The sequence below is a fragment of the Taudactylus pleione genome, unplaced genomic scaffold (genome assembly GCF_031769625.1).
Source record: "Taudactylus pleione unplaced genomic scaffold, aTauple2 ptg000128l, whole genome shotgun sequence".
In the NCBI taxonomy this organism is placed as follows: Eukaryota; Metazoa; Chordata; class Amphibia; order Anura; family Myobatrachidae; genus Taudactylus; species Taudactylus pleione.
The window spans coordinates 3,806,729-3,827,450 of NW_028284530.1; the positions used below are offsets into that span (position 1 = coordinate 3,806,729).

General features: G+C 43.4%; 2 protein-coding genes across 3 annotated transcripts in view; both read left to right on the top strand.

The window, feature by feature from the left end:
• FLNB (filamin B) overlaps positions 1-10,286 on the top strand; it is a 240,370-nt gene extending 230,084 nt beyond the window's left edge. For both annotated transcript variants that reach the window (XM_088472690.1, XM_088472691.1), the window contains 5 exons: positions 378-510; positions 2,385-2,561; positions 4,163-4,381; positions 5,260-5,463; positions 8,204-10,286. In XM_088472690.1, coding sequence (XP_088328816.1) covers positions 378-510; positions 2,385-2,561; positions 4,163-4,381; positions 5,260-5,463; positions 8,204-8,391 — 921 coding nt within the window. In that variant the 3' untranslated portion in view covers positions 8,392-10,286. The remainder of the gene's footprint in view (positions 1-377; positions 511-2,384; positions 2,562-4,162; positions 4,382-5,259; positions 5,464-8,203) is intronic.
• A 4,621-nt stretch (positions 10,287-14,907) lies between these two features.
• On the top strand, positions 14,908-19,328 carry LOC148523744 (protein SPMIP1). Its single transcript, XM_088472753.1, has 2 exons — positions 14,908-15,425; positions 18,985-19,328. Exons 1-2 carry the CDS (start codon positions 15,002-15,004, stop codon positions 19,101-19,103), a joined length of 543 nt encoding a protein of 180 aa, XP_088328879.1. The 5' UTR covers positions 14,908-15,001; the 3' UTR covers positions 19,104-19,328.
• The last annotated feature ends 1,394 nt before the right edge of the window (positions 19,329-20,722 follow it).

Below are 20,722 nucleotides of genomic sequence, written 5' to 3' on the forward strand. Positions count from 1 at the left end.
ATCCCTAATCTGTACATATAAATATACTATGGTGGTCATAACTAATAGTGCTGGTAAGTTATATAAAGCAGAGGACAGATTGCCTCCAATATCCAGCAATGTATAAAGCTTGTGAAATACTCCAGACTGTGACTTGTATTATACCTGTCAATGTTGCTCATTGGAAAAATCGGGACAAATTAGACTATGGTCCCAATTCTACATAGCCGCAACTGCTTTAGGTGGTGTCAGTCTTTCTTTCCGGAGGCCAATAATCTAGAATATCCCAAGAAAACTGAACCTCTTGGCAGGTATGATAGATTATTTCTTAAGCCAATTGTTGTAATGAGTTGAGTTTTTTTCTTTAGAGCTCTAATGTCCGTGACTGTACTTTTCAGGAGTCTGGCCTCAAGGCGAATCAGCCAGTATCATTTGCCATCAGACTGAATGGAGCAAAGGGCAAGATCGATGCCAAGGTGCATAGTCCCTCTGGAGCTGTGGAAGAGTGCCATGTTTCCGAGCTGGAGCAGGGTAAGGACTGTGATCGTAAAATGCGTAATTGTTCCAATTGCTGCATTTCACTTTTCTACAGTGCCTTGTGTAATCGCTAGCACTGTGGTTTCAGGGGCACAAATGTCCCAAAATGTTCAAGGCAAAAATATCAGAGTCGGTAGCACCTCAGAAAAACTACTTTACCCATGCTATTTATTGCTGTTAGCATGACAATAAACCCAATGCAAATTAGCCAAATTCCAATTGTGACATATACAACTGTCTTACTCTGGGAAATCCTCTCTGAACTGAGAACAATATCTAGCAGTGTTCTTCAATAGGCTTATTGACATGATGTACATGGGAGATGATGCTATTGTGACAGCAAGGTCTACAATTCCTTTAAAGGGATATCTCCACATTTTATTAATAGTGTAGTGGAGAGTTATGTGACTTTCCGTGTGACAGACTGCTATAATACACTGAGTAGAATACTGAGACCTGCCACGGACGATTTTCATTTTTGTTGGGTTACCACTCTATGTAGAATATTGCAAGTTTTCTTCAGACTATGGGGGAGATGTATTAAGCCGTCTGAAGAGTAAAGAAGTGGACAAGTGGAGCAGTTGCCCATAGAAACGAATCTGCTTCTACCTAGCAGATGTGTCCTCATACATAATTGCTGCAGTGACAACATACAGCCTCTCTCGGCGCACCAGGTCCCGTGCTACTGTGCAATTCGATGCGACCAGGACACATCAGGGGATTGCGCTGATTACTTTGATATGCAACACTTGTATATCTGTGTGCGACTGAGTCACCGAATTTATGTAAGAAGTGCGACAATGCAGCGGTCCTGGCTTTTTTCCACGCCAAGTTCCATTGAGCTTCGTATACAGACTCAGAGCTTTCTATACAGATTCAATCGCACACAGATAATAGACACAGGGGTCTATTTACTAAGCAGTGTTAGGAGACAGTGAAAAGTGATAAGGTGCCAGCCAATCAGCTCCCAACTGTCATCTCACAGGCTGTGTTTGAAAAATGACAGTTGGGAGCTGATTGGCTGGTACCTTATCACTTTTCACTCTGTCTCCTAACACTTCTTAGTAAATAGACCCCACAGTCTCCTCCTGCTTCCTAGTCGCATAACATTGTGACCAAGATGCATTTTTGGCAAAAATAGACACCCGGCGCTAGCAGAGTTACACGGGACCTGGCGGCTCACTCGCACCAGGCATCTCGCACGCACCACATGGTGTATTGAGGCCATATCTATATCGTTTTGTAGAATGTACTTGCTAGTTGCTAGCTACAAGCTGATTGGTTGCTATGGAAAACTTCTCCACTCGTCCGCTCTTTCGGATTCTTCATACATCTCCCCCTATATTGGCAAAAAATGACTGGTGTTTGCTGAAGGGCCCAGATCGATGAACACTGTGTACATACCATACTTGCCGACTCTACCGCAATGGCCAGGAGGCTCCCGAAATTTGTGTGGTGCACCCGGCCCCCTGCAACAGAGGGCAAGTGTCCCGGTCTGGCCACCACTCCTCCATACATACACTCCCCGCACCTCCCCCTCCTTGAGGCGATAGCCAGAAAGTCGGCAAGACTGACACACACATACCAATATATGTATATGTATGTACTGCCCTGGTTAGCACAAAGTATTACATGAGGCACACTGACATACAGAATGAGACTAATTCCTAGCAAATTGATTTGTATGACGGTACCATCATTCGTGAGAAAGTGCCCAAAGGTGTTTGTAGGTGACACTTAGACTTTAAGTAAGTGACCAGCTTCCTAATGTAAGAAATATTTAGCAGTGTGTGAATTTTTTGTGCATATCATCTGTATGTAATAGGGCTGATCCAGGATCTGATGACGTGTATGTATTGCTTTCCCAGACAAATACGCGGTGCGTTTCGTTCCACGGGAGAATGGCATACACACAATTGATGTGAAGTTTAATGGCAGCCATGTACCGGGCAGTCCCTTCAAAGTGAGAGTGGGAGAACCAGGGCAGGAGGGTGACCCGGCTCTTGTTACAGCGTATGGAGCCGGACTGGAGAGAGGAATCACAGGTAAGTGAGCACTATGTGGATCTAATCATTTGTTTCATGGTTTCATCCTAAAACTTCCTATTCCTGGTGGGTCAAGAATTCTTATACAATTCGTTAGCAAGTATAATGAAAGTAAGCTGCATTGCCTGGCCTTTCCTGAATGTTATGTGTATGTAAAGTGCCCATGTTTATCCCCTATATAAAATTACTGTCTGCAGTCACTTGTAATGTACCAAAGAGCAGATTTAGCTCACGTCTCCCCTATTACCAGCAAACCTTAGTTTATAAGAGCTCTTGTCTAGGGTTAGAAGTTAGAACAACTTTTTAGTTACCAGACTTAATTGCTGGTTTGTTTCAGTGTCAAAGTTGGTGGGAATAGAGCAAACTGTATCCAATGATATCCGTCGAATTCTTAGATAGCAGTACAGAGTGTTTCAGGAGAATACTGTGTAATTCCGATGGGAGGCAGAGATATGTGTGGTTGTGTTATTGGGGGTAATGCTACATATGACCATATAATGAATCTGGAAAGAGGAATGAAGACCAGCAGGAAACCAACAAAGTGACATATAAAAGGAGAAGAACAGTATGGTCCCAACAGCTCCTGTCACACTGATACAGAAAGACCCACGTTTATATATGAAAAGACATTGATATGTTCAACAACAGGAATAAACCCACATATCCCCTACAACTGTATCTATGATGACATCTGCTGCTTGGAGCAAGTAAATGCAGTTTCTCCTTCCCTGTCTGTTTGTGTTCATTGTCCCTTCACAATGCCCATTGTATACACATAGAATATCAGTCCTGAGCAGACAGCAGAATTTTCTGGGGAACGTCGGCTGCGTTGACAGTTTGATGGGCCGGAAATGATGCACAGTCCCCTCGCTGTCCGCCTGGATATGACTGATAAAGCCTGCAGCACGTTCCTGGTTATGTATTATATCTTTGTTTCAAAACAGATGTTCTTCATTCATTTCATTTAAAAGGAAACCTTATCTCCTAGGCTGATGGACCAGTACACAGAACAATATTACAGTTAACGTTCTTCATGGGTAAATGTTTATGGTTGAGGGGTCCTTGAAATTATGCTCAGTTAGTCTGAATATGTGATTCATGGCTCCACCACCTGTGGACCAGCATTATGGGGAGAGCTTAACACACTCATTGCAATTAATAAGTGGTTCTTTCTGTACTTGCATATATTGTATTGCTAATAATAGGTCTCCTTTTGTTTTATGGTGACAACAGCTGCAGAACCTAATGTGAAATACATCTTTCCCCAGTGTGGCAGGGAACTTATTCATTTGGTTAATAGACCTGCCTGTACTGCAGATCCCCAGAAATACAGTAATATTACATGAATACTTTGCCCAGCACACACACTATTATATGTTTAGTATGGGTGCAGTGCCTTTTGCATTGTGTGCAGGTGGTGGTGGTGTTGCTGCCTGTAAGGGGCTTTACACTTTGAGATGTCTTGGGTTGTACATGGCATACTGCAACTTCATTGGCTCTTCTTTCTAGCCGGCTTTGGGAATGTAAGCCATGTGCCCACATCATCAGCAGGTTTATACACAACACGGCTCTGCTTTTTAAAAAAATACTTTTCATTGCAGGTAAACAGTCTGAATTCACCATCAACACAAGTAAAGCAGGGCCCGGAGCCCTCTCTGTCACCATTGAAGGACCATCAAAAGTGACAATGGAATGTAAGGAGTGTCCAGAAGGCTACAATGTCCTCTATACTCCAATGGCCCCTGGAAATTATACGATTGGGGTGAAGTACGGGGGTCCCAACCACATCCTTGGTAGCCCTTTCAGAGCTAAAGTAACAGGTGATTATCCTGAGATGTTCTGGGGGAACTTTCTGTAATTGGCTGTTTGGGCACTTGCAAGTGCTTGTTTTAGAGGTCGGTACATGAGGTGCTACATAACACAATTAGTACATGTAGCGCTCACTGTATTTTTACACTGAAAGCCGGAGACAGACTGCGTGGAGTAGAGCCCCGCTAGCATTATATAATGAGGACACTACTAGTATGATATGTGTGTTAGGGAGCATGCTTACGTGTGTTAGGATTGAGTGAGAACACGTCAAAGCCTCCTGCAGTCTACAGCTACCGCTATTACATCATGTGACTATTTTAGCACCAATTGACTTCATTCTCCAATTCTATAACCCGTATTCAGTTAGTGACGACGTACAGTCCACACATCACAGCTTATTATAGTACACCAACATTGCAGATTTTTATGTTATATATATATGTGTGTGTGTATATGTAGGATATTACTGGGCTTAAGGTTCTGTTCATCGAATCATTAAAGAAAAAGAAATGTTTGTTGCTATGAGAATAGTTGTCATTTGCAAACATCTGTTATTCAGGTCAGTTAACCCCCTCATTGCTGGAGGGTAGGGAGATGCTGGATGTTACAATCCAAGAAGGTAATATTCTAGATCCAGATCAATATGTTCTAAAACCTGTTTGTTTGTTTGTATTAACAAATTTGGTAAATTCTGAGATCCCTCATCTCTTAACTGTAACCGTATACTGTTAAAAATGCTTTACTAGTGGAAGTCCGTAACGAAACCGTTTAACCACAAACTGAAGCAATAATACTGTGACCTCCCATATTATTACATGTATAATAATTGTGTCCTGTGCTAAGTCCTTATTGTAGGTTACCCGTGTTTCTGTCTGTAATTCATTAGGTCAGAGACTGGTCAGTGTTGGTGGAGTCAGCGAAACGTCCTCTATCATCGTGCAGTCTGTGACGCGTGCCACCACAGAGACTGTGTATAGTGCGCTGCCCAGATTTGCTTCGGATGCCAGTAAAGTCACATCGAAAGGGGCCGGTCTATCGAAAGCTTATATGGGACAGAAGAGCATGTTCACTGTAGATTGCAGTAAAGCAGGTGAGAAATCCGCCTCATATAGTGCTGGAAGAAATCTGACATTCGTAAGATTTATGTGTTTTATCTAAGAAGGCTGAAAAGTTTATCAGGTATTTAACATCGTGCAGAAAGAGTTCTATGGGCCAGGACTCTGATGCAACTATGGTTTTAAGGCTGAACCCATTTGGGAGTGGTTTCTGTTGTGGGCGATGAATGCACATCTGTTCTGGTCCATCATAAATATTTGGCTGGCTCCTAGGTTGAATGAGTGTCTATTGAATTATGCATTATTAGATTGACTACTGCCCTAACATTTATGTACATGCTTCTGCTTTCCACATGTCCACCTACTCATGAGCTGTTTTTCCCTTAGCTTGCCCGTCTAGGTAGGAGGTCCTATATCTGCCATAGCTTCTTGCTTTAAAAAAAAAAACACCACGAAAAGCACATTAGGTTCTTTCACGACTTGCATATCTTTTGCTTTATAAATGGAAACTAAACAGATTTTATTTGTTCTCGATTGTGAGCAACGATTTCACAGCAATCTGTTCTAAATCATCACAGGCCTGCACTGCGAGTGTATTCAGTGCCCACTTGGAAATGCGCTCTCCACACAAACACTCTTCAGTGGCATTGGGGCGGCTTCCTCCGCTCTTCAGACTTAGGGGTCTATTTATAAAGCAGTGAAAAGTCCTGTTTAGGTGAAAAGTTGGCTTTTCACTGCTCTCGGCGATCCATAGAGGGGGTTACCATGGAGAAGGTTATCCCTTCTCCATCTGCACCCCTGCTCCATGGATGAATCGCATCACCATACGTTTGTATGGTAAGTGCAATACATAAAGGAACGAAAAGCTGTGCTTTCCGCTCCTCTCCTGCGTACAGATTCACCATCTCAGGATGGCGTAATCTGTACTGCAAGCCGAACCGAGCAACTTCCCTGCTCTCTGCCCAGCGCTGGCTCCACTCCCTTTTCCCAGCGTACTTTGCAGCAGACCTGACTTGCTGCTCTCAGACGCCGGCGCATGTGCAGTGAGGATACAGACATATTGGGCTCCCGATATGTCTGTATTCTCACTTCGCCCAGGATCGCGGAGGGGCCGGATAGCGCATGAAGATGTCGGACAGGTAAGTCTACATGAATGGCTACTAAACATCACTATATATCGCATCAATGTGATGTGATATATAGTGATATTTTTCAGTAGCCATTTCATGTTCTTCATGAACAGATCCCCTAAGAGTGTGGCGCTTGTCAGTGACATCATAGTCAAGGGACACACTCCCAGCATAAGACCAACATGAAGGAGCAGCAGTCAGGTTCTTCTCCTTCTTAACAGCAGCCTGCACTCCATTATGTCCCTCATTCAGGGCCCTATTTATCAACGAATCTAAATCCAGATGCATATTTTGTTAAGTATCGCAGTCATAGTAATGAATATGCCACTGATATTCATCATTACTCCTCCAATGAGGTTCGACTAGGTCCAGCAATGATCTCCCTCAACAAACGGAGTCTTCAGCTCTGTTGCTGCCAGCGATGGGTTTCTGTGTCGTGCACATGACACAGAAACCCGGCGGGGACCCGGCAGTGCCTGGAAGTCTTTGCTGAAGCCGAAATGCCTGCTGCCGGATCCTCTTTGCCAGCAATGAGGGCCGCATCGCTCTCGCCATTTAAGGATTGCAAGAGAGATGCAGGGACAAACAGCTGTAATCTTATATTACCGGTGTATTTTCATCCAGTCAGCAACTGTGTATTTATTGTGGGGTCCAAACTGGAGAACAGGGGGATGTAATAGATTGTTCAGTCTTTACTACAGTGAGAAAATCTACAAAATATGTACTGCAGGTGAGGCCTGAGGACCGTATTGCAGATCAGTCCTCCAGGACTTGCTGTCAGACCCCTGTCAAAGTGATAAGGTGCAATTCATTTAAAGGAAGCTGTCCATTTTCATATATGTCCTGAGAAACATTTGGTTCCCAGAACCATTTAATTGAATGGTTGGATCAACCCAACCTCCAAAGGAGGCACTCACCCATCACATTCCTTCAACATACAGTAATGCCTTGAAAGTCCTAACACAATAACGATTTCATTGAGACAGATCTGTGGGTATATTGTCGTTTATCCTTTGTTACTATTATTTATCTTTCTACTATTATTGTTAATATAACATACACAGAGCCGGACTGGCCACCTAGCACTTCTGGCAAATGCCAGAAGGGCCGATGGGCCGGTCCGGCTGCAACCCCAGCTGAGTAGCTCCACCTACTCGGACGGGACACTGAAAGATGGAGGCGTGTAGCAAGGCCACGCCCGTTTGCAGGCGCACTCCTGCTCAGCAGCCCCAGTCCGTCGGTGCCTATGGCGCGCGCATTAGGGGGACTGCCAGGGCTTCTCAGCAGCCCCAGTCTGTCCCTGAGCACACACATTGTTTTTAGTGATTCACATCAGTCCCTGCCCCAGAGGAGCTTGCATTCTATATTTCTTACACACACAACACACTGGGGAGTGTTTTATTGTCAGAAGCCAGTTATCCTGCAGTATGTTTCTGGATAGTGAAAGGAAACCCACGCAAACATGGATGATGCATACAAAGTCCATGCAAATAGGGCCCCGATGGAATCGAAACCATGGCCCAAGTGCTATGAGGCAACACCGCTAACCATTATGCTACCATGCCGGCGCAGAATAACTCTTCTTACATTTCGCAGTCTGAATCTAAATTTCATCATTTACTTTTTCTCTGTTATATCCTTTCAGGTTCTAACATGTTACTAGTTGGTGTACATGGTCCCACAATACCCTGCGAGGAAGTATCTATAAAACATCTGGGTAACAAACAGTATAATGTCAACTACCACGTGAAGGAGAAAGGAGATTACACTCTGGTGGTAAAATGGGGGGAAGAACACATCCCTGGGAGTCCCTTCCATGTCACCGTCCCGTAAAATCCATACGTTTCCATTCAGGATTCAGAAGAAAAGACCTTTATCACATGGAAATGACATCGAAAAAATTTTGGAACTGAAAAAAAAAAAAAAAAACCTTCATTGTAATTTTGTGACTTTTTTTATACTAGGGAAATTTAAAATTATGTGTATTTTAGGTGTCCACTTTATAATATAAATAGCGAATCTGTACTGCTGAAAGGGCTTATTTATACTTGTTAATATTGTTTAACCCATTGGATTCCATGTAAAATAACTTGTTCATGGGGAAAATTTTGAATAATGATTTCATAAGGGGACCAATTAAAGTTTCTTTTAAGATCTGTATGAATTAATACTGGATTTCCCCCATCCAGCCAGTATCAGATATGTAATGGAACTACTGATTATCCCTATTTGTAAGCCCCCGTCTAATGTCTACTAAATGGTATCTAAAGTGAGAGTTGTGATACCTATTAGTAGTCTTGTGCCTTTTGTGTATGTGACTGTTCAGTCACTGAGATGAGCAGGTAGAAAAGGCAATTTCAACATCTCTTTAGCACTGCAGTAAATGACACGTCCTCCATCACAAGAACACTAAATTATATTCTAGCCCAGTGTTTACTGTTACGCCGAATGTATATTTTTGGGAGGGTTTTCTATAAGCGCCAGCTGCTTATTTTTATTGTCTACAAAATAACTGAAATCTCAGCACATAAATTATTACTGTTCTATAAGGTCACACTGATATCAGAGGGGACACATTTGATTATTTTCATATATCCTGATGATAGGTCCTCATTAGTGGTTGGCCTGTATGTAGTGACCATCATCCACCCCTGTATTATTATTACTCTAATTGTTGCCAATCAAACCCTTGCTGATTTATGCTGTCAAAATGGCAGATTTGTATGATTATTATAATTGATGATAATTCTATAATTTAGGCGATCAACTCATTTGGTTTATATGAAAGGGAAATACATTAAACAGTTGACACTAGTATCGAGCACGTGGACAAGTTCTACCGTCCTGGACCAAATTATAGGTAAATATGTAGAATACACAGTGAACCTTAATATAAATATATCTGTTTTAGTAACAGTGCATATGGACTTAACAAATTACTTATATTCCTGGGTGTTCATGTGGATGCTTATTAGCCAATAGATCTTTTCCTTTGGTTAGAAATTCTACATCTGTCACATGAGCCTAGTTTTTATTGGTTATAGGTTGATGATATCATTCAATGTTAAGTTGACCACTAGACTGAGAAACTATTGCGACTCTCTGTCCTGTGTATGTGGGTTTAATTCAATAGATAATATCTCATTTGTGTTAATTGGTGACTACCTGAGCAGTGTCGAATTTGGGGAAAGTATTGCAGCGTCCACTCACCATACAGGGCAAACACTGTCAGAGGTAATTAATAAACTGTCTACAAATATTCGCTCTAATATGATTATTCTACCTGGGGAATTGGCTGCTTTTGCAAGTTCTTTGTAGAGCAAAAAAGAAAATCTTTTGTGTATGTAATGGATATTTTCTTGCAGATCGCTAGAGCCCAGTCGTATGGGGCTTGTAAGTACCCATTGTGGTTCCTAAAATAATCATTTTGGAACGCCTGTTTTTGTTCATGTGACTACAAACACAGATACTTTTTTAAAGCATACTTTTCATGGAAGTTTACACTTTCAAGGTGAAATGATCAAACAAGTAATTTTTTAATAGGTAAACGGTATTTTGTTTTCTATGTAAAATAACTTTTAAGTACTATTTTGGATACACTAGCTGGCAAACCACGATATTTGAAGCTTTTTACTGTGTTTTGTGCCTCACTGTGAAACTCACTACTTTGTAAACCTGAAACGGAGAAACCAATAAACTGGAATAAATTGTTTAGTATCGGATGCAAACCACTTGGCTGCATGTTTGTGTTCTGCTACTTGATTATTGTAGTAACTGTTTTTATTATGTATTTAGGCATGTGCCTTAAAACCCCGGGTTAAAGTGCTTTGGACATTAGTGGTAATCAGCGGCGGCTCCTACCATTGTATGTCGGGGGTTGCCTGGGCTGCAGGTCAGGCCAGCGCTAGCCTGGACTCAGAATTTTCAACCATGCATAATGAATACAAACAGGGAAAGAACATGCATGTGCACAGAAGCTGGCTTCTAGGGACTGTATTGGTAGCAGTCAGGTAACACTGGCTTAAAAGAAGCAAAAGTGGTTTCACATTGGAAGATCTATCTGTCTGTGAGGGTCCTGATTGGCAGTCCCAGAGAGAGAAAACACCTCCCCCTGTTGAGGGACCCTACACTGAGCCACACAGGATATAAAATGCCAGATAGCAAATAACTACTTGTACTTGATGAGTGGAGCTGGTGCTGATGAGGGGGAGGAGTAAGGGCAGGCCCTCCTGTCTTAAGTGCCCTGGGCCTCCTAAAGGCTTAAACCGGCCCTTGCTGATGCATGTAGGTACCTCCTGGACTTTCTTGAAAATAACACACAAGTGGTACCTGTGCTGCATGTACACCATATTGTCAGCAAACTTTTCTTTTGTATGTATTATACCTGCGATTTCTCCTGATCCATTCACCGAACCCTTTTTTTCTCTTCTGTATCACTGCCGTTGAAACCAATAAGGATCAATGACGTTGGCTGAAACACAAGCTTCCTATAACCATATTATCAAACCTGTGAGTAATTGTGTAACTATTATTGCTTCAACAATTTGTGACCCCCTGCCCCGCCCCCAAATTCTTTACATTTTAAACAATAAAAAAAAAATCGACACTGGAGAAAAAGAAACTTGCGACGAAAGGCATGATCCTGAGAGTAATGCAGGCTGGCTGTGTTTCATGCAGCTGAAGCCTGATTTACTGCCTTATGCTAATGCAAGTTTCTGTAGGGCTGACGTGAGGATGTGGAAACTGCTCCGCCCACTGTTTTCCAGTTCCACAGAAGCAGCTGCCATTATTAGTATTGGCACATGCAGCAGCTCCACGCTATGTGCAAGAGACATGTCTGAGACAGGCTTCCCTTCTCCAAACTCAGGACTCAGTACAGCACAGAACTCTAGCTACATACCCACAACCCTCTCACAAGGCAGAACAGATCCATGTAATCAAGTTTCTGCAAAGACTGATCCGACCAGGATCCCTCCAACTCTCATCAGACAGAAATATGCAAAAATGTGTAAATACGCATCTGCGCAGTCACTATGTCTACATATAAACAGATCTGTCCAACTCCGAATCAGACCTATAGGGGGGTATTCAATTAGCGGTGGGGTTTACCCTGCCACAAATTGGCGTCAAAAATCCCCACAGCGCAGGGAAAGCCTACACAGTTCAATACAACATCTAAGTTAAATGGCGCTCCAATATTGAAAAGCTAAAAAGTAAAATACAACTCATGGTTTTTGTACAAATTAATTTAATATCTATTAATTACATAACATGTAAAATACAAAGTTAAAAAAGCCTTCAATCAAAAGGTCATGAATATGGACATGATATTTTTAAGCAATAACTGCAAAATCAACTCACACGGATGAATATCCAATTTAATATTGTTATTAGAGCAGCTGACTTGATGCAAATGTATCACTAGAAAAAATATTCCAGCAAACCTACAAATGTCACTGATAGGTATGCACTTGTGTTGGCCCAGAACGTATAAATGGGAGCTTGGGGAGGTGTATAGTGACTTGCTGCTGTGCTCCTGGTCATGTAGGACAGAAGAAATGACCTGACTGCAGTTCCACTTCCAGCTATTCTCCCTGTCCGTACTGTCCTTAGCTAACCGCAAACTTACATTCCCCGCACTCGTCAGTGCTGAAGGGTACTCACATAAGTCCAGAGACGTGCCACTTGCGGCTGGCCGCCGTATGAGGCAATTAGGGCGGCTGCTCAGTCACTGCTATGTTTTGTTTGTGAGCAAAATAAGATGCAGTAGCCAGCAAAGTTCTTTTTCACCTGCTCCAAAGCATATGCACAATTTAATATATCAGCTGCTCCAAATGCAAACGCATCAGTGTAACCACCTCAGCCTTAACTAGTTTCTCTTTACAGCAAAGTTTCTTCAGAAGGATGAAGGGCAGTGGCGTAACTAGGGTATTTGGAGCCCAGGGCAAATTTAAAATGGAGCCACCCCTATGTGCATGCGCCAAAGGCACGTGTGGCGAAAAATGGGCGTGGTCACTTAAAAATGGGCAGTGTCTGTGCAGCAGCAGCCAATGAGAGTCTGTATGACTCTCTTTGGCTGCTAGTTAACACACACATCGCTGCCGCGCTGGCGACGATGTGTGTGTTAAACTGCACAGCCTGAGCCCGCCTCCCACCCTCCTCCTGGCACTATTGGGTAAGCGCTCAGGGAGGGAAGGGGCTCGGCTGTGCAGCACAGGACCGGCGCAGGGAAGCCTAGTGCCGGTCCTGTGTAAATGTGTTACGCTGACCGCACTCACTGCGGTCGGCGCTACACTGCCTAACTAGGACGGGCCGAACTGTGGCCGCCGGTGCCTGTCCTACGGCGCCCAGGGCACGTGCCCCGCTCACCCTGCCCTAGTTACGCCACTGATGAAGGGTGTTGTCTGTGGTTCCCTTATTATAGGGCAAAAATCTATTTCATTGGTGGAGTCTTAACTAACTAATTTTATCCACCTGGGAGTAATGAATTCACACACCAAAGAACATATTCATTAGACATCTAGTTACTCCTGTACCTGTACAGACCACTATCAAATTTATTAAAAACCATGAGTTCATAAAGTCATATAATAAACCAAAATTCAGCCTGCATATTAAATTAAATATATATAAAATACCTTTTTAGAAACAACTAATTAAATGCTCATTTGGCAACTGCTGTGTATAAATAACAATCAAATGAAGGTATATTTCATATGTTAGTATATTCATATACAGTATTCTTCCTGTCTTCTTCAGGAACTATAGTTATCTATTATCCACTGTAAGGTCAAAGTAGTGGAAGAAAACATTTTTAAAAAGGAGGGGACATTTTTTATTGAGAGAGAACAAAAAATTAAGATAACAGCACATTTATTTCTTAAAGGGGTAGACCACCCATTCAGTAATGAGAGATACATTAAGTCTCTGGACATATGTGAGTACCCTATAGCATTGACGAGTGCGGAGAATGTAAGTTTGCGGTTAGCTAAGGACAGTACGGACGGGGAGAATAGCTGGAAGTGGAGCTGCAGTCAGGTCATTTCTTCTGTCCTACACGACCAGGAGCACAGCAGCAAGTCACTATACACCTCCCCAAGCTCCCATTAGCACGTTCTGGGCCAACACAAGCGCATACCTATCAGTGACATTTGTAGGTTTGCTGGATTTCTTTTTCCATTGATACATTTGCATCAAGTCAGCTGCTCTAATAACAATATTAAATTGGATATTCATCCGTATGAGTTGATTTTGCACTGTTATTGCTAAAAAATATCATGTCTATAGTCATGTCCTTTTGATTGAAGGCTTTTTTAACTTTGTATTTTACATGTTATGTAATTATTAATAGATATTAAATTCATTTGTACAAAAACCATGAGTTGTATTTCGCTTTTTAATATTGGTGCTCCGATGCTGTTTTCAGCTAGAAAAGGGAATTGGCAATTTCTCTTGGGAGCAGCCTCAACCATAAGGGTCGCACTACATTATTTATTACTCTACACCGTTAAAAATCCTTTTTCTCCCAAACCAAAAATCGCCATTCAGGCGTGGAAATCCGCCGCTTCCGTGTAAAGTGCAGAATCAATGTGTTTTTTTTTCCGGCATGCGAATCCAATTTTGGAGACTACGGGGACTCGCACACTGGGTAATTGGATACCTCCAGCGCAGCAATCAGCTGCGGAGTAAACCAAGTGGCTAATTAAATACTCCCCAAAGTAAGTAAACACACAATTTGACCAATAATAATAGTGTTCTTATTCTTCCAAATGTGTGTTAATTAATGTACAGTATGTGAACTTTTCTTTAGCAATTATTGTAATAGAATCTCTACAAATCAGTCACATGGCTCAGGCTTTTGTCTTTGTTTCATCAATGTGATGCCTTTTAACTGAATAAAAATCCATTTTGAACTTTCCGAGCTGTGTAGCTCCATTTCTGCAGCATAGCATGTGCTCATACACTATGAATAGGTTTGTTCATTTTTACTTACATTAAAAAAAAGTGACCACGATATGTAGGTTTTCTTACTCTGTATATAAGTGATCACTATATATATGAAAAATTACACATTCCTTTATTTTAGTGTTATATTATATCTTAACATTTTTATTTCAATGTAACAGGACTTGCAGTTATTAACTTTTAAGTGGTTGAGGTCAGGTCAATAGGCAAGTTTGTTTCTGCACTATTTGAACTGATGGAGCTGTGCGTCCTATATTATTCATGGCCTGTGTTTAAAGTTTCTTTGTGCAGTGTTTGTCCACCAAGCCCCTCCCTGCTCAGACTCTCCACAAGGCCGTCTCCATGGAGATCTCTGTAAACTATAAACAGAGCCAGTGATCACATTTCCCCAGGCCTGGCTGCTGGTGTCCTTCTCTTCTTGGATCTCCTTCGCTGCCCTTGTCAGCACCTGAGTACATACCTCCCCCCTGCTCTCATCATGAGGGACCTGCTCACAACCAGGAACCAAAACTGCTGGAAGGAGCTCATTGAAAAGGAGACATTAACCAGGATGACCTGGAAACTGAAACAGAGCAAGGAAAACCCAAAACCACAGCAACCAGAGACCACCAGAAAGAGGAGAGAGGTTTTCATTCCCCAGGTAGAGACCACCCTCCCTCCTTTGGTTAATACAACGCAACCATTAGTGAGCAGGACTGAGGAGACCAACTATGACCAGATGGACACCCTGGACCTGGCTGAAATGAGACCAGTCACTCCTCGCACTTCTTATGTTCTCTATGATGGCTTCTCCAAGGAGGGTAAGGGAAGGTCCCTGTATCTGAAGAAGAGAAAGCAGTTTGGCCCAGAAGAGAAGTATCCATACCCCTTATTGTCCTCTTGGGATTATGGCTGGAGGTTAGGTAAGAATTGCCATAAAAGATTTGCTATCACTTTTTTTTTACCAGCTCTATTATTTGGACATTTAATTGGAAATCCATATTTCACGGTCATTTGCTGCCATAACAGACCTCCAAGATCTAGACTCTGAGTCCCATATCGGGTGATGTGTAATAGGAATTCTGGCACCAACCTGTTTTCACTCTTGCTCTTCAAGAATGCAACCCGGCATTGCCAGCTCTTACATTTTTTTTTTTTTAAGGCAATTTATATGAAATCATACCCTATTATGCAAACATTTCAGTAGTGGATGTACAAGTTGAGTTTATAAGAAGATTTTTCAAACCATGTCAAGGAGCTAACAGCCCCATGTGCTCTCTAAACCATTCGCGTAGAACTGCCGTGTATAGCATGGTAACGTCAGGAAGACATGATTGAAGCCTATAGACAGAACACTTTGGTGTCTTAAGCTGGGTACACACCAGAGCCGTAACTAGACTTTTTGGTGCCCTGAACCAGAGAGAGCATTGTTGCCCCCCCCCCCTCCTTTTTGTAAATAGGGACATAAGATAGTGCACCTGAAAAAGGGCCAAGGCCTCATGGGGAAGGGCCATGGAAGAGATAGGGGAGGCCAGGAGATGCTGGGGATAAAAGAAGAGGAAGCTACAAGTGAGTGTGTTCATAAACCGGAAAATTGACAGGCCCAAACAGCGCCCCCTGCCCTGCGCCATGGCACAGGTTGTACCACCCTAGTTATGGCCCTGGTACACACTATGGGGTAAATGTGCTAAGCACTAGCGAAATAAAGTACCAACCAATAAGCTGTAATTTTTTTAAACGCAGCCTGTAAAGTGAGTTAGGAGCTGATTGGTTGGCCCTTTATCTCTCTCCATGGCTTAGTACATCCCAGCTTGAATTATATTTCGTGCAATCTTGGTACTTTCGACCATTCTGCAAGACCATCATATAGTGTGTACACCCAGGGCCTGATTCACTACCGATTGCAACTGCGATTACGCACGCGATCGGCCGATTGTTGTGTTCTGTGCATGCATGGGCATCGCAGTGTGCGAACCGGCCACTGCAATCAGGACTGCGATCGCAGTGACTACGCTGACCCATCAAAGAGCGAATGACAGGAAGTACCATTTGTGGGACATGACGGGGGGGGGGGGGGGTGGTCGGCGAAACACAGGAGTGCCAGTGCATTTGAACGCTGTTGCAGGGGCGTGCTTAAATTATCCACTGCGATGCCATATGCAACTTGAGTACTCATAGCGTGCAACGAGGTTAGCAATTCCTGAGTAAGGTCAGAGCTTGTGCAAGTGTGGTGAGGCTCTGATTGTACTCAATGTTATCGATGGTTTCGCAGTCATGCTAAGGAATGCGGATGTTTGTAAAGTAAAGTGGGTGTCCTTATGTTGTGCTGCGCTGCGACATCATAGCGATTTCAATGGATTAGCATACTATAACAATGAGACTGCGAGCGTAATCGCTATTGCAATCGCAGTTGAACCGTAATGGAACAGGTCCCCAGTCCATTGTTTTCCAGTTCATCGTATCGACTCATCTGATGTGCTGCATGTCAGATGGAATGATGCAAGATACGATGTACTGTACATCATGTAGTATGTATGTACAACCACACAATATACTGGTACTATCTTTCCTCTGTTTACCATTGATCTACAAGATGAATGGATATACAGTGCCCCAATGCGATATATTGTGCCAATGTTCAGCCTGCATAATGTATACGCTCTATATTGTGTTTTTGGAGTAGTGAAATTGGAAGTCGTCACATCGTTTGATACATCGTTGAGGTGTGTACCCAGCTTAAGACGTCACCCTATGCCAGAGAGCTCCAAACTCTGTCCTGAAGGCACCCTAACAGTCCAGGTTTTAAGGATATTCATGCTTGACCAAAGGTGACGTAATTAGTACCTCAGTCAATTTGATTGAACCAACTGTCCTCAACCATGGCTATCTTTAAAACCTCGACTGTTGGAGTGCCTTGAGGACTGAGGGTCTGATTCAGACCCGGACGCTAGATACGTACGCTCTCTCCCAGCATATGCTAATTCGGAACACACCCAGCAAGGCAAGCAATCGCACGGCAAGGCATAAGCACACCCACTATGTCTTGGCATGCGATCACTTTGTGTATGCAGACGCCCACCAACCTGTCTTAAGATGCCCACTTGCGCACATCATCTTCGGGAAGTGTATGCAACCATCGGTACATCAGGTACCAGCGGGAGCATTTGCAGAGCTTGTGGTTTCCTTTACCCTACCGCAAGCACTGCGAGCAGTTCAGTGTAAAAACCAGCCAGGTGATGTACTATGCCACTGCCTATTAATTATGCACTCCTCTGAAACACTCAGGCACTCCTGCGTTCACATCTCCACTCCCCCATTACTACAGCCCTGCCCCTGTTACCACCCACAAACGGCCTCTCCTGTCACTCACTCCACTGGGCTGTCTTTGCTGAGCGAGCGCTTCCCGATTGCTTGGACTAGTTCGCGCACTGCGAAGCATACGCATGTGCACATTCGCAAACATCGCCAGCAACGAGTGTATGCTTGCTAGCGACTGTGTCTGAATTAGGCCCTGAATTTGGGAACGTCTGCCCTATTCACTAGCCACACCTCTATGGTCCTGTCACAGAGCAAAATCCAGTGCCCCATTTTATACAGTTTATTATTCCAAAATTAGTTACCCCCAGTCCCCCATTACTTATTAGGGCGTTGGGACATGTTCTCCCATCAAAGGGCATAGCCAAGGGGTCACTGGAGAATAATTGCTTAATAATTATTATATTTTAATACTATGGTTATTATTTACTTCCTAGGACTGAAAAGGGCAGCCTAGCGTCTTTATAGAACAAACCACTCAGTGGGTTAGGTGGCCCTCTCCCCTCCAGACCACGAAATGTCTAGTTACAACTCTAATGCTCGCTGTGCTTCCTAAGCTGGGTACACACTGTGCCGATGGACCCACCGACACAGCGGCCGATCAGGTAAGCTTTACAGGCTTACTGATCAATCGCTCAATTTGTGTTCCCTGACAACACAACTGGATGGGCATTTGAATTTGCCCACCCAGTTGAGCTGTCAGTCATCGGCGGTCCCTGCAGCAATTGTACGGGCGGTGGGCTGCAGATAGATCAGCCATCTGCTGTGCTGCAGAGCAGATGCTTTATGTCTGTGAACAACGTTAACAGATGTATCGGGAGTACACACCCGCCGATGCGCTCAAGGTATATCGGCCGTTTCATTGAATGGCCAATATATCGCCCAGTGTGTGCCACATTTACTATCAGTAAAAGCATAGCAAGGTTTAGTAAAGCTGGGTAATCAGTCTGGATCGCAACGAAGGCAACATACAAGAAGTGAAAAAGGGGTGAAGACATGACTGAATTAGAGGATTTACCTTTCTGAGAGCAGATAACTTTACTCGTCCATCCTGTTTTTCTCTATATCACTGCAGTTGAAGGGTTTACATATGTTGGTTCCTTGTGGTATATGATCATTTCTTTTTTTTTTTTTTTTTTTAATAGTATTTTAATATTTCTGTTCCAGGTGAAGTAGTGAAGGAATTCAAAGCACCGATCCATGGAAGATCTCGGATAGTGAAAGACACATTTTACACCAGGAATGGAATAATTTCTGTACCAGCAAACACTGACCGGATGTTGTGAACGTGTGACATCCCAGCAACCTGCTTTTGTGTCTGGTTTACATGTTATACTGTACTATCTTAGTCACCTTTTTGTGCTGATAAAGCTTAAAGGCACAGTCATAATGTAATAGGCAGGTTGAGAAATAACACAAGTATAATAACTGTAATTAAATGTGTCTGTATGTACATCTTAAACAGATTCATCTTATTATTTGTGTACATTCCAGGCAAAGGTATTATGTACATAATAAAGGGTCAGGAGCGGTTTCTCTGTTTTCCAGTCACTGTATAGCAACAACACACTATCAATTACCCAGCAATATATAGTTAAACAGGTTCTTCTGGATGGCGTGCTGTTCACCATAAGATACACTGTAACACCATGGTACAATCATATACTGTATCTCAATGTGTCTGGACCATATATTGCATTTTGATTAATAACAGTACCAATATTTACTAATAACCTTTTATCTGAGACATTGACAATTCAATATAATAATCTGCTGTCCTGTCTCTGACATATGGGCTGAGGTGCAGGGTCCCTTTTTCCTAGAATGACAATAAAGCAGGCAGAAACTATAGGCTGCAAGTGATGGCTTGGAGGCCGTATGTAGCATACCACTACTTTGGGTGCTGTTTGTGCAGTGCGTTAGGCTATATAAGGGCTAAAGCACCCACTTGCTAATATAGAAGACTAATCGCCTGAATAGGAAGTGGACGTAATGTCGATGATTAGTTGCTACTGCACATGCCCAAAACGTCCCGGAAACCCCTATAGCGCATGCGTTCCACTGAGTGTACGCGAGACCGCTGTTGCGTATGGGACCCCCCAAATTTCAGCTAGTGGCAGAAAGCCATGGGCATTCCTGGGAGGTGGTCTGAAGTGAATACAAATAAAGGTTGTCTTATGGGCGTGTAATAGGGGTGACATAGGCCAGTCAGTGACTATAGCCAAGTTCTCAAACGTAGAGCCACAGAGTACTTGTTTAAAGAAAGTTCAGAAAAAGACAATGCGCCAGCCATGGTTAGTGTTGAAGGTGGAGTGTTTTAGTCCACCAGTGGATTTGCAACGTTCATTTGCAATGTCTGACGCTCGCAAGTACACAAGGGGTAGACTGAGACTAGCATTTGCATATTATTGCCAGGGGTGCAGGGAGGGGGGGGGGGAGTGGATACTAATTACCTGGGCTTGTTGCGGTAGCCCATGTCCGACGCTGCCCCCCCCTCCCCCCTCCCCTTTATCTGTCTGCTGTGGGCTGGGCTGCAGTAGGAGCAGGGAGACTGCTGTAGCTGAGCAGCAACGGTAGTCTCCTCCCCTCTGTCTGTGGGGGGGGGAGCGATCACACTGGTCCCCCACTGGATTTGGGTGCTGTAAATAGCATTTTTAATTTCACCCTAAGGGGATGTGGCCTAATAGCGCCTCACTTGGCTACGCCCTCTTAGGGAAAAATGCTATTTGCATTTGGGGAGGGGGGGGCACTGTGCCCCCCTCAGCCCGGCACAAATCCAATAGTCGGGTCCGTGGCGGCTCTTGGCGCCCCTGATTATCGCGGCTGCAGCAAATCCAAAATAACCGCAGTCGGTGCCCTATATGAATAATGCTGCAGGCCTAGTGGAGAGACTTCTATTTTTCAA